General features: G+C 51.9%; 1 protein-coding gene across 1 annotated transcript in view; it reads right to left on the reverse strand.

The window, feature by feature from the left end:
- Positions 1 to 13,755, reverse strand: part of ACE2 (angiotensin converting enzyme 2) — a 459,770-nt gene that overhangs the window by 61,305 nt on the left and 384,710 nt on the right. Inside the window, exon 15 of the mRNA XM_086934340.1 lies at positions 10,565 to 10,662. Within this exon, the coding sequence (XP_086790466.1) occupies positions 10,565 to 10,662 (98 nt within the window). The remainder of the gene's footprint in view (positions 1 to 10,564; positions 10,663 to 13,755) is intronic.

Here is a 13,755-nt window from a genome sequence, read left to right on the forward strand (position 1 = left end):
CCCTCCCCGCATGACGGGGACCGGACCCCTGCTCTCCCTGTATCCCCGATAAGAACCATCCCGGCAACCCGCTGGGGCGACCCACGACCCGTCCACAACGGAACTCCAGCCCCCGCACACCCCGGTATCGGCTGGCCCGGGCCCCCGTCAGCACCACTGCCCGGCCCAGCCGCCATCTTTGGACACTACATAACAAGGCCGCGTGGCCTCAGCTCGACCCCAACCCTGGGCCTGGCCAGGCCCCGACATCGAGGCACCACCCTCCACCCAGGAGGTGAAGAGACCACTTGGCAGGTCAATGGGAGAAGGAGTGTCAATGGCTCCCATCCGCCAGGTGTCGATCGCCCCCGGCCTCCCCGGGCGCTGGCTCCACCCCCCTGCTGGGTGTCTGGACTCCCTCATCCCGGACCTCCCGACCTCCAAGTGCGAGGGTCCGGACATCAAAGGAGGCCAGACCTATAACTGGGGCAGCTCCAGAGCAGGAAGGCAGTTGTATCTTGGAGTTGAGAGACACCGTGAGGAACTCATCCTTGAAGGCCTGCTGGCGCTTCCGCGGCCCTTTCTTGTGAACCATCTCCGAAGCCTGCTGGCGCTGCCGCGGCCCTCTTCAACGTGAACCATCGTCTTGGCCTGCTGGCGCTGCCGCGGCCTTTCTCGTCGTGCACCATCTTCGTAGCCTGCTGGCGCTGCCGCAGCCCTCCTCGTTGTGAACCATCGTCCTAGCCTGCTGGCGCTGCCGCGGCCCTCCTCATTGTGAACCATCGTCCTAGCCTGCTGGCGCTGCCGCGGCCCTCCTCGCTGTGAACCATCGTCCTAGCCTCCTCGACAGTAAACTGACTGAACCTCGGCAACTCGCCGCCGAGGCTGACCGATGGGAAAGCACCCGAGTCCCCCGAAACGGGCCTAGCGAACAGAACAGAGCCTCCCAAGCGCCCCATCGCCCCCGAGGGGGAGGAGGAGGCCAGGGTCGGGGCAGAGACACCGTCCCGGTGGCTCCCGCCAGCAACACTCCACCCCCGGCCGGCAGGGGGAACCTCCCGATGCGACCAGGTTTTTGCGCCAACGTCACCTGCCACCGATGCCAGCGGCCCGGCCACTACGCCAATGATCCCAACTGCCCGAAGAACCAGAGCCCGATGCCCCGCCAGGTCACTGCCGCCGCCCTGGGGGAAGAGCAAACCCAAGAAGACACTGAAGAGTACGAGCCAGACCAGCCCGAGTGGGAACCAGCCGCCATGTCCCTGGTCTGCCTAGGGGAAAGAGACTTGATCCCGCGGGCACCCCTTCCCGCCAACACGCAGAAGTACAGCCAGTGGGTCAACATTAATGGGCACCGGGCTGAAGCCCTCCGCGATACCGGGGCCAGTGTGACCGCAGTCCGCTGCCATCTGGTGACCCCGGACCAGATCCTGCCAAATATCCTTTGCCCCGTACGGTCGGCCGACAACTCAGAAAGCCTATGTCGGATGGCCTGCGTCCCCTTCGAGTGGGGAGGAGTATCCGGAATGCTGAAAGTGACTGTCCGCGATGATGCCCCCGTGGACTGCCTCCTGGGGAACGACCTCGAAAGCTCGCCCTGGTCAGCCGTCGAGAGAAGAGAACACCTGGGGATGCTGGGCCTCCCTGAATGGGTCTGCGTAACAACCCGGTCCATGGCCGCCCGCGCCATCCCCAGTCCCGAAGAACCCGAATGGCCAGAGCCTCCTCCCCCGATCGTCCAAGAGGGAGCCACCCTGGAAGCCAGTCCTCCGGAACATGGCCAAGAAGGACTCGATCGGGACCTTCCCGAACTGGCCCAGTGGCGTCAAGAGGGTGGCCCCACCCAGGAACAATTCCGACAGGAGCAGAGAACCTGTCCTTCCCTTGAGGGACTCCGGCAGCAAGCCCTCGCCCAGAGTGCAGGAGACGCCTCGGGGGCCCACTGGATTTATTGGGACAATGACCTGCTCTACAGTGAGCAAAAGATTGCCGAACTGGGGGCCAGCCGGGTGCTGGTGGTCCCCCTTCGCTTCAGAGACTTCCTCTTGAACCTGGCACACGATGTGCCCCTTGCCGGACACCTGGGCCAAGACAAAATGTACAGCCGCCTGGTGACCCACTTCTACTGGCCCAAAATGCGGAATGACGTATCCAACCACTGCCGGGCCTGCCCAACCTGCCAGGCCAGCGGGAAGAGCGGCCGAAAGATCAAAGCACCCTTGCAGCCTTTCCCCGTCGTCACCACCCCGTTTGAACGGGTGGGAATAGACATTGTGGGGCCCCTGGACCCCCGAACAGCACAAGGGCACCGGTTCATCCTAGTCCTGGTGGACCACGCCACCCGCTATCCCGAGGCCATCCCTCTTCGAACGGTGACTGCGCCTGTGGTAGGCCGAGCCCTGATGGGAATCTTCTCTCGGGTGGGCTACCCCCAGGAAATCGTCAGCGACAGGGGCACTAACTTTATCTCTAAATATATGAAGTCTCTCTGGCAACAGTGCGGGTCACCTACAAATTCACGACCCCTATCACCCGCAAGGAAATGGACTGGTCGAGCGGTTTAACCGCACCCTCAAGGGGATGATCATGGGCCTAGAAGAACCCCTACGTCGCCAATGGGATGTGCTGCTCCCGTGCCTCCTGTTCGCCTACCGAGAAGTCCCCCAGAAGTCCCTGGGCTTCAGCCCATTCGAACTCCTATATGGACACCCCGTCCGGGGTCCCCTCAGCCTGGTCAAAGAAGGGTGGGAGGTGGCCCCCCAGAAGACTCCCCCGGATGTGTACAAGTATCTCCTGACCCTCCGCAACCAGACCCGGCTGTTCAGGGAACTCGCCAAGGCCAACCTTGAAGCCAGTCAGGAGGACATGAAGAGATGGTATGATCAGCATGCCTCCTCCATCGAGTTCGAGCCGGGACAACAAGTCTGGGTGATGTCCCCAGTTGAACCCTGCGCCCTACAGGACAAATGGACCGGGCCCTTCAAGGTGATAGAGCGCAAGGGTCCCGTCACCTACCTGATCGACATGGAGTCCCCCCGGAACCCCCTACGGGTCCTCCATGCCAACAGACTCAAACCCCACTTTGTACGCTCAGAACTCAGCCTCCTGATGGCTACCGATAGTGGGACGGAAGAAGACCCCAAGCCCCTTCCTGACCTGCTGAAGACACTCGAGCAGGACGGCTCAGTGGAAGGGGTCAGACTCTCCAATGCCTTGTCCCCAGAGCAACGCCAAGACTGTCAAGATCTCCTGCTACAATTCGCAGACCTGTTTTCCCTCATCCCCGGGGTTACCCCCTGGTGCCTTCACGACGTGGACACCGGGGATAGCCCCCCTATCCGACACAGGGCGTACCGAGTGCCGGATCGAGTGCGCGCCTGCATCCAGAACGAAGTCTCCAAAATGCTGGCTCTAGGAGTATTTGAGCCGTCTGACAGCCCCTGGGCCAGCCCAGTCGTACTGGTCCCCAAAGCTGCCGCCCCGGGCGTTGCCCCCGAGCTCCGGTTCTGTGTGGACTATCGGGGCCTGAACGCCGTTACCAGAACCGACGCTCACCCCATTCCCCGGGCGGATGAGCTGATTGACCGCATGGGGGCTGCCCGCTACCTGAGCATCTTCGATCTAACAGCGGGCTACTGGCAGATCGGCCTCACCCCCGGGGCCCAAGAGCGATCCGCCTTCTCTACCCCGGATGGCCACTACCACTGCAAGGTGATGCCTCCGGCATGAAAAACGCCCCAGCTACCTTCCAGAGACCCGTGAACCAGGTATTGGCGGGCTTTGAAGAATTCAGCACCGCCTATCTGGACGACATTGCTGTATACAGTCGCCACTGGGCAGACCACCTCCGCGAGGTCCTGCACGCCCTCCGGCAGGCTGGGCTCACCATCAAAGCCAGCAAATGCCAGATTGGCCAAGGGTCCGTGACCTACCTGGGACACCAAGTGGAGAGCGGTCTGGTGGCCCCCCTCCAGCTCAAGATCGCTGCCATCCAGGCCTGGCAACCACCTGTCACCCAAACCGAGGTCCGAGCCTTCCTGGGGCTCACCGGATACTACCGGCGTTTTGTAAAGGACTATGGCAGCATTGTGGGGCCCCTCACAGAACTCACATCTAAGAAAAACCCCAAAACAGTCGACTGGACTCCGGACAGTCAAGCGGCCTTTGAGAAATTGAAGGTCGCCATGTGCACCGCCCCGTGCTCCAGGCCCCCGACTACAGCCGGGAGTTCATAGTGCAGACGGACGCCTCAGACCATGGCATTGGGGCCGTCCTCTCTCAACTCAACACCGAGGGAGTCGATCAGCCAGTGGCCTTCATCAGCCGACGCCTGCTGGCCCGAGAACAGCGCTGGAGCACCATCGAGCGCGAGGCCTTCGCCGTGGTATGGGCTCTCAAGAAGCTCTGGCCCTATCTCTTCGGTACCCACTTCCGGGTGCAAACAGATCACCGACCCCTGCAATGGTTGATGCAGATGCGGGGAGAAAACCCAAAACTGCTGCGATGGTCCATCTCCCTGCAGGGGATGGATTTCACTGTGGAGCATCGTCCAGGCCAGGACCACGCCAACGCAGACGGCCTGTCACGCTTCTTCCGCCTCGGCGAGGAGAGTACACAAGAGGATGGGTGACTCTACCTGCCTTCAGCTGGGGGGGACGCATGTTGGACAGGCCTCGGGGAAGGCCCGCTCCCTCCCCGCATGACGGGGACCGGACCCCTGCTCTCCCTGTATCCCCGACAAGAACCGTCCCGGCAACCCGCTGGGGCGACCCACGACCCATCCACAACGGAACTCCAGCCCCCGCACACCCCGGTATCGGCTGGCCCAGGCCCCCGTCAGCACTACTGCCCCGGCCCAGCCGCCATCTTTGGACACTACATAACAAGGCCACGTGGCTTCAGCTCGACCCCAACCCTGGGCCTGGCCAGGCCCCGACATCGAGGCACCACCCTCCACCCAGGAGGTGAAGAGACCACTTGGCAGGTCAATGGGAGAAGGAGTGTCAATGGCTCCCATCCGCCAGGTGTCGATCGCCCCCGGCCTCCCCGGGCGCTGGCTCCACCCCCCTGCTGGGTGTTTGGACTCCCTCATCCCGGACCTCCCGACCTCCAAGTGCGAGGGTCCGGACATCAAAGGAGGCCAGACCTATAACTGGGGCAGCTCCAGAGCAGGAAGACAGTTGTATCTTGGAGTCGAGAGACACCGTGAGGAACTCATCCTTGAAGGCCTGCTGGCGCTGCCGCGGCCCTTTCTTGTGAACCATCTCCGAAGCCTGCTGGCGCTGCCGCGGCCCTCTTCAACGTGAACCATCGTCTTGGCCTGCTGGCGCTGCCGCGGCCTTTCTCGTCGTGCACCATCTTCGTAGCCTGCTGGCGCTGCCGCAGCCCTCCTCGTTGTGAACCATCGTCCTAGCCTGCTGGCGCTGCCGCGGCCCTCCTCGTTGTGAACCATCGTCTTAGCCTGCTGGCGCTGCCGCGGCCCTCCTCGCTGTGAACCATCGTCCTAGCCTGCTGGCGCTGCCGCGGCTCATCTTTGTGAACCCCCAAGCTCGAGGATTGTGAGCTTCCATCTTGCCGCCCCTGTACCTAACCGGTACTAAGAATGTCCCGCTACCCCTTTCCCCTACAGAGACTAGAATTGGCAGGATCCTCGTATCCTGGTTCCACTGTATCGTTATCACCTTGCCTCAAGATTCGTATATAAAGTGTATTGAACTCATCCTTGTGTGGTGTTCATCTGTGGGGGGGAGTTACTTGTCTGTACGATCGCCGGAGACGGCCCTCACCAGAGGCCTCTCCCCCTGTACTCGGCCGACCCTCCGGGTCCCCGTCTAACAAAAACCTTTCTACTATCAGTTGCCCCTCCGAATTACACCCACACAAGGACCATCCTAGAGCATAGCAAATTGCCTTACATCCTGCTTACACCTCTAGCAGTGCCAACATCTGCCTGCATCATTGTAATCACCATACACGTTTATTAAATTGAGCCCCCAACAATCTGATCATACATCATAGAATACTTTTCTGACTCCATCTGTGGCCCACTGAAACTTAAAAGGTGTGTGCCTACAAAGTCATTGTGAATAGAAATAACCTGGAGAAACAGCCATGCTAACTCAAAGGTCTGGTTGCATTTTTGGGTCTCTAAAGCATCTCCTTCAGACCACAGAATTTTCTTCAAATTGCTCTGAAGAAAAGCAATGGGACATGTAATCTTGGGGGAACCCCCATTTACGTTCTAGTTAATTCAGTCATTCCGTTTAGACCCGTTGCCACACAATTAAATTTCAAGATAAGATATGCTTCCTTTTGCAGCAATGCTGTATCTATATCAAATGGGCATTGGGTTCCCCCAAGATCACATTTCCCATGATTTAGTAGTATGACAGTCCTACGAGCTGTTTTGTTAACATGGCCAGTGGATTGGTTGGCAGGCTAGAACACATGGTCTTTTGATTCTGTTTTTACATATGAGGTTTAAATGGTTCCTCTTGAAACGTTTGCATTACATGCTGTTTTCAGAATGGTGTCTTTGCAGTAAATGGTTCTAGACTATTTGAAAATACAAGTAAACCAAATGCAATACTACATGTCCCACGATTCAGTAGTACAGCAGTTCCCTCACCTATTGGTAAACTTGGCCACTTGATTGGTTAGCTGGCTAAGACCACATGGTCTTGGGATTACGTGTCCCAAAGCTAAATCTGCAATCTGCGCGGCTCAACAAGACTACCATGCAGCGGTCAAGAGAGCTAAGAGCGTCTGGTACGCTGAGCGGTTTGCAAAAGCCAACAATAATAGTAAGGATCTTCACTATTGTCAGCAGTTTTATGTCTCCCGGCGCAGAAAAAAAAAGACGCTCCCAGTTTCTACCCGGTGGTGTGAAGAGCTATCTTCATTTTTTATTAATAAAATACTGTCCATTCAGGACAGTTTGGGCCCTTCCTTTGTGATCCAGCTGCTCCCTTCTGCCACTACCTCCTTGCCATCCAAGCTCCCCAGTCCAGGGTTTACTCAGTTCTCGCCTGCCGAGGTATCCGAATCACTCAAATCAGGCTCCCCATCGGACCCGTGCTCAGCAAGAATTCTAGCAGAAGTGGCAGGTAAGGTGCATTTGGAAGTCGCTGCCATCATCATCAATCACTCCCTTCAGTCAGCGATGGTTCCGACGCAATGGAAACAGGCTAAACGTCTTCCTCTTCTAAAAAAAAAACACTGCAGACCCCTCCGTCCTCTCCAACTACCACCCGATCACCTTACTACCAGCCTTTGCCAAAGTGTGTGAAAAGGTGGTCTTCCGCCAGCTCAAGACTTATGTTGAAACAACGGGGGCTCTTCATCCTGCTCAATCAGGGTTCAGGTCAGCCTATAGCACTGAAACTGCGCTGGTTGAAATGGCGGAGGCCATCAGAGAGTGCCTGGACGCATAGGTGCTGCCCGGACAGTGCAGCTGCTCACAGTCAAGGTAATCCTTTATTCAGTTGAAGATAAGCTTTGCATACTTATTGGAATTATTTCTGGCATTAAAGGTCCCGGTGCAAAGCGTGCCTTGCATGACCAGCTTTGAAAAGTCCTTACCTTCCAAAGAATTTTTGGATTCAGATATTAAGGCTGGTTCCCAGGTAACCATTTCTTTAAATATTTTTACATACCCCAGTTGGAGTGGCTTAAAAGAGATGGGGTTTCTGATATGGTGTTTCTGAATTATTTCCGTATAAAAAACGTTCATCCACTAAGAGGCAGCCCTGAGGAGAGTCCCGGCAGCTGTTGCCCAGATCTCGAAACGCGTTGGCAAATTTTCCACTGAGGATTCCAAGAAACCCAAATTAATTTGTGCATTCTGAGAGGGAGGGTGATTAATTGTATCACCGAGTTACGTTTAAGATTATTTCCTCAAGTGTGATGGAGGGAGTGGATGACGTTGGATAAATTAGCTTTAGTTGTAGGGTTGATGATGTTCATGAGTGAAATGTGTGAGTGGAGGTTGTGAATTATTGTCGGTATCAATGTAATTTGTGTCGTTAAGAATACATTGGATGGTTGATGAAAAATGTTAATTGAAGCATTTTCTTTTCTGTACATTGAATTTTTTGAAAAATCTTTTTTTCTGACAAAGCAATTTGAGTAATAAGTGGATACATAAATAATCCATGCAAACAGATGGAGTGGTTGTCTGTTTGTCGCTTGTAAGGTTGATGAGCATAAAGTAGAACATGCTAGGTGCTTTTTTGTGTTTGTACTTGAAGAAAGTTGGCATTTTTCTTTCTTTAGCCCTTTTGTGTCGATTACCTGCCTTAGGTCTCATGACTGGGTGTAACTGACAGCCAGACTTTGTGAATCCCTCCCAGACAGTCACACAATAGAGGGATTAGGTGTGCCTGAATGAACCACACTCTGGCAGCATGGAGAGGTGCAGCTGAGCACAGCCACACTTGCAACTAAAAACCCTGTGTGCTGCCTTCACACAAATGGCCTAACGACCCCACATTGTCACTGCAGCCAACTTGGAGCCAGGGAAGAGGAGTCAGGAAATTCCATGCACTTCAAAGCCACTGTGTAGATGCTTCTTCCACCTTCCAGAACCAGGGCACCAGGGTATAAAAAGGGGACTCCAGACACCAACTCTTTAGTTTACTTCTGGACTGTGGATGCTCTGTCAGGAAGAAAGACTGCTGTGCTGCTGGAAGAACTGCCACTGTGCTGGACTGCTGCTCTGCAAGACTGTGCACATGCCTGGACTACTGCCCTGTTTGTCCTGCTGTTCTGCTACCTTCTGCCTGGGGACAAGGACTGGATCTTCAACTGTCCAACAACCTCCACAGTGATTCACAAGGGCTAGATTGCTGTCCTCTTGTTCAGTGCCACATGGATCCAAAAGGCTTCCTCCATCTTGAACCTGCACCTGGGCCCCTCCTGGGTGAATCCTGACCCTCTAAGTGGTGGCCCTCCAGTCCTGGACCCTTGGAAGTAGTGCTAAATGTGGCCACATAGCAAAAAAACAAAAGTGGGGAAGTAGAATTTTTTTGGCTAAAAACTGCTTTAAGAACCAGGAGGAGATGGCCGCCAACTTGCTCGCTTATCCGACTGAGGTTCATCACCAGTCGGATTGACTTTGCAGTTTCTCCCGCTACATTATTCTCTGCCATAGCAAATCCTTTTCACTGGAGGGCCTTGGGAACACCACGCCGGCTACGCGGCTGCTGATTAGAAACTTTGGAGCACTTAGGGGCCGATTACGATGTCGGACAGAATGGAGCCTGTCCGACATCATTTGGGAACTGGAACCGAACTACCTCCTGGTGTCGATTCCAGCACAGTAAGATGTGACCGAAACGGAATGCATGCTCTCATTGCAGAGAACAGAGGTTTATCCCTGCACCCTGTGGCAGTCACTTCAAGGTGCCTGCCACCAGGTGCAGAGATCAACAGGGGTCACCATAGGTGACCCCTAGGTCGTCATTCGGAGGCCTTGCACCCATGGCATCCCTGCTGGGAGCCCCCAAAGTAGGATTCCCAAAGCCTTTCTGTGTCTGAATGGCTGGCACAGAAAGGCTGTAGGAATCTTCCATCAAAATCCCTTGGCTGGAAAGAGCCGCTGGAGGGATTGATAAAGGATTTCTGAATAGCAGCCGGGCTCTACAAGCCCATCGGAGGCCATTCAGAAATCCTGTTCGGATTCCTTTCCGTCCTACCCATCAAAATGGGTCAGTTGGAAAGGAGTCTGAACTAGCAATTTCGATTTGGTCGGAATGGCTCCGACCGCATCGGAATCGGCCCCTTAATATGTATCTGCCCTAACTCACTGGATCTGAGAAGGAAATATCTTCATCAAACCTATATTGACAGTAAAGTATGATCAGTCAAGGAAGCAATGAAGAGATGTTTCTCACCATAGATGATTTGTTCCACCAGTAAACTTGTGAAATACCTCGACTCTTCGTACGAGAGACTCGCCTCTTCTGACACGCGCTGCACTTTAACTTGAAACATCAGAGCCTACCTGAATACATTTTTTGCTTAATGTATTGTCCAGGGTTTATTTACGTTAACGCTCTTTGATTATTGACATGCATATTGCTGTTAAACTTACGATGGATTTTGTAATTGACTGATTTCAGTACAATACATGCACACAGTCACATTCCACCTATTTCCAAAGAACAAATGGAAAGCTGCTCCTTTTCGTTTTTGATTCTCAAATCCTGGAATGGTCTCCTGTGTTCTATTTACTCTAATCTATATTGTTTCGAAAAAAAACCTGTATTTGGACAATCCATTTAATCTGAGAATGTGAATCTACAAGCGCCAGGAGACCCCAGTTGGGTAACACTATGCTCTACTTCGTTCATTCATCCATTCACTCAGTACAAAACCTCCTCCTAACAACAGGAAAGTGAATATAACTGGGAACTCTTTTTGGGGTAAATCGATCTAATGTGAGCGCCTGAATCTACAAGTGCCAGCTCACCCCAGTAGGGTAAGAGTACGTTTGTCATATTATTAATTAATTAATGCATTCATTCATTATTCATTCAGTATGATACCCTAGCAACGAGGAGTTGGGAACATTAATGTAACTTACGTAAAAGGAACAGGCTCCTTTTTCTTATCATAATATTTTCTCACAGCGTATGCCATTGTAGCCCTGAAAAGGTATAGCTCACTGTCGTCCCATGAGTACTGTTAAAAAACAAAAATATATAATGAATAGACGATTAATTACAACACTCAGTAGCTGAATCTAAGCAGTATTGGATCTGAAAAAAATCCTAGGGCTCCAGATTGCAGATAACACAGAGTTTATGTAATGCCTACATTGACTTAAATCAAATACATCTCAGATTATATGAACACATGCAGATGTCAAGTAAATTTGATTCATTTGAATATATTTCAAGGTTTTTTACTTGACTTGGGAAAAAAAGACTAGAAAGTTCCCATTAGTGTTGTTCTTTATTTCTCCTTACCACCACACACCTTTTCCCAACAAATTAGAATGTTTTCGCAACTTGGGTCCATTAGGATGTAGGGCAGATTGCCACCGCCCGAATGGCATTGGCGATCTGCCCTACATCCTTCCCCGCCTGCCACCCATTTCCCACGCCATATTAGTATGGCGGATGGGAAGACCGTCCGCCGCTTTTCCGCCCGGTCGACAAGTCGACCGGGTGGAAAAGGGTTTAATATGGTGGTGGTGTCTGCTAGACACCGCCATCCATATCAGGATGCAGGCGGGGCGCACCCTTTCCGTGATGGGAAAGGCATGCAGTTTTCGAGGCTGGGGGCCCTTTGTAGGCCCCCAGGATGTTGGGGGTTGGGGGGCACATGTGCATGCACAACATGGCAGGCATTTTTGGCAGTGCGGCGGGTGCTGCTGAAAGCACCGGATCCGCAATGTTAAAAATGCAGGATGCGCCCGCCAGTGTGGCCGGCGCATCCTAATCACCCTCATAGGACCGCCACACTTATGGCAAACGATCCCTTTTTTTCACGTCAGGATGGCCTTAGTGTTCTTTACGTTAGTTAAATTGTGATACAAACTTGGAATCAATCTACAAGAAATGCAGAAATCCAAGCAACTATGCCAAATATGGTAAAATGAGGGGAATGATTTGTAAACCGAAACAAAATAAGCATATTGTACAGAATTTCTTTTAAAACACAATGGGTCAAATTTACCAACTATATTTTTAGGCATGAGTGTGCTTGCCAGGAAAAGCTCATCATTTATGCATGCAAACTTTAAGAATTATTCACAAACAGCGAAACAAGGGTAAATCATGTATGAGTGCGTAGTCTGATGATGTACTGTACACGTAACCCTTTCTTGACTGGGACCTTTACTCCATCTTACCAGATCTTTTCCATTAATTTTATTGGGTCATTCAAATACTGTGAGAAAATTTTCTTTTTGAGTGCTCACCCCCACTTTGGTCGCTGAATTGTATCACTGTTTTTAGACTCTATGCACTTGGACACTGCTGTCCACTATCCAGTGTATATGCTCTGGCCCCTAAAATATGTAAAATTAGCTAATCCCTGATTGCCATTTTTAACTCACCTGTAGGCCTGCTGAGCGATAGTATATGGCTATACGTTAGCTGTGGACTGCAGGCTTATTGCTCAATCCACTAGTGTGACATAAGAAAACATGGTTTCATACCAGTCATTGTTGCCTAACTGCTGTAGTTTAAACATGAAGTCTGGCCTGGAAAGATAACTCTTTTTGACAGAAAAAAACATCCCTTTTAAATATTAAGAAGTAATCCCTATGTAAGCCTTGCAGCCCACAAGGCAGATGCATGGCATTTAAAAGTGGGACAGAAGTTTAATGCTACTATGTACCTACAGTAACTACCCCCCAAAAGCTATATTCATTGTGGGAAGCTCTAGGTGTCCACTGAGGAAAACTAGAGTACAGATTAGAATATTAATTCTGCTATCTTGGGTTTGGAACAAGCAAGATAAATAGTTGAACAGCTAGTTTTAAAAATTCAATTCAATAGTGCAATTAGATTTTTAATAAATATTTAGGAAAAGTAACTTTTAGAAAGGTACATTTTTCCTAACTGAAGCTCCTGGAGGCTAATGTTCATAAGCCGGTCAGCATCTGTCTTGTCAGTGCTTAACCATAATGAGGTGTAAAAACTGCTCCCAGAACAGGCAAATGGCTAAGGCCTGGTAAGAAGATGGGCTCGGTGTGGGGCTGATGAGTCTTATCAGCTCAAGAAGTGCTGCTGGGGAGGTTTCTGGAACTTTATTTACTTGAAAGGGGTAGGTGTGAGGCCTGCCCATCCATAGTTTAGTGTAAGGAGAGACTTGGGAGGGGAAACTCTTTCATTCCAGGCCACATGGTAACCAGCCTGGCTCCATGTCACTGAGAGGGGAAGCTGACCCCAAATCCAGTTTGGTGTGCTGAGGAAGAGGAGACTGCTCTGTTCCATTAATGCACCCCTGGCTGGTCCACAAGCTCCCTTCAGGCGTAAAGGCCTGTGCCATCTTCAATTTCCTTTACAATACTGCACTGTGGGTTAGTTTGCTGGATGGTAGGTAGGATGTGCTGAAAAAGTAGGATGAGTTGCACCCCAATACCTTTTCCTCATTGGTTAGGGAGGGACGAAGAGTTACCCTCACCAACTGACTAGTAAAAACTACAAAGCTGGCAGCTCACCCACAACTCAACAGAACACTTAACATGTGGATGTACAGAGGAGGACTGAACCTGCTGTTTGAAACCTGGAAGGAGAACTTGCTCCTACTTCTACCCAGGACGAAGAAGTGGTCTTCAAGGGTCAATTGGCTGACCTCTGGTGTGGCTTCAGGGACATAAATAGCTGTAAGATACCTTTTCCTGAAGTGACCAGCTGCAACGGGAGGACGACTGAATCCAGTTAGTAGCCTTTGCTGGAGTAAGCTCTGACCCTTAAGTGCTGTCCCTGAGGTCTTAGGAAACATGACGGTGTTTAGAAGAACTTATCCTTAAATCTTTGAAAAGCCTAAACTTAAAAATATTTTTGGGCTTAAATATGTCCAGAGGACAGGGACCAACTACCCAAGTCAAGGTGAGGCCTCACTGGGCAAGAAAATAAGGATAGTCCTGCTCTGAACTTTTTGTTGGCTGAAAATCCAGTTCAGTGGACCCTCGCTTCAAGCGTATCTGACTTTGGTGCGACCCTCCCAGGAACAGATTGTTGCCTTGCCCTGTTGGAGGAATCCACAATTCAAAAAGGAGACTAAGTCCAAAGGTAGAAATCTTGATTGGGTGAATGCACC

Source organism: Lissotriton vulgaris, chromosome 8, assembly GCF_964263255.1.
Source record: "Lissotriton vulgaris chromosome 8, aLisVul1.2, whole genome shotgun sequence".
NCBI classification, from domain to species: domain Eukaryota; kingdom Metazoa; phylum Chordata; class Amphibia; order Caudata; family Salamandridae; genus Lissotriton; species Lissotriton vulgaris.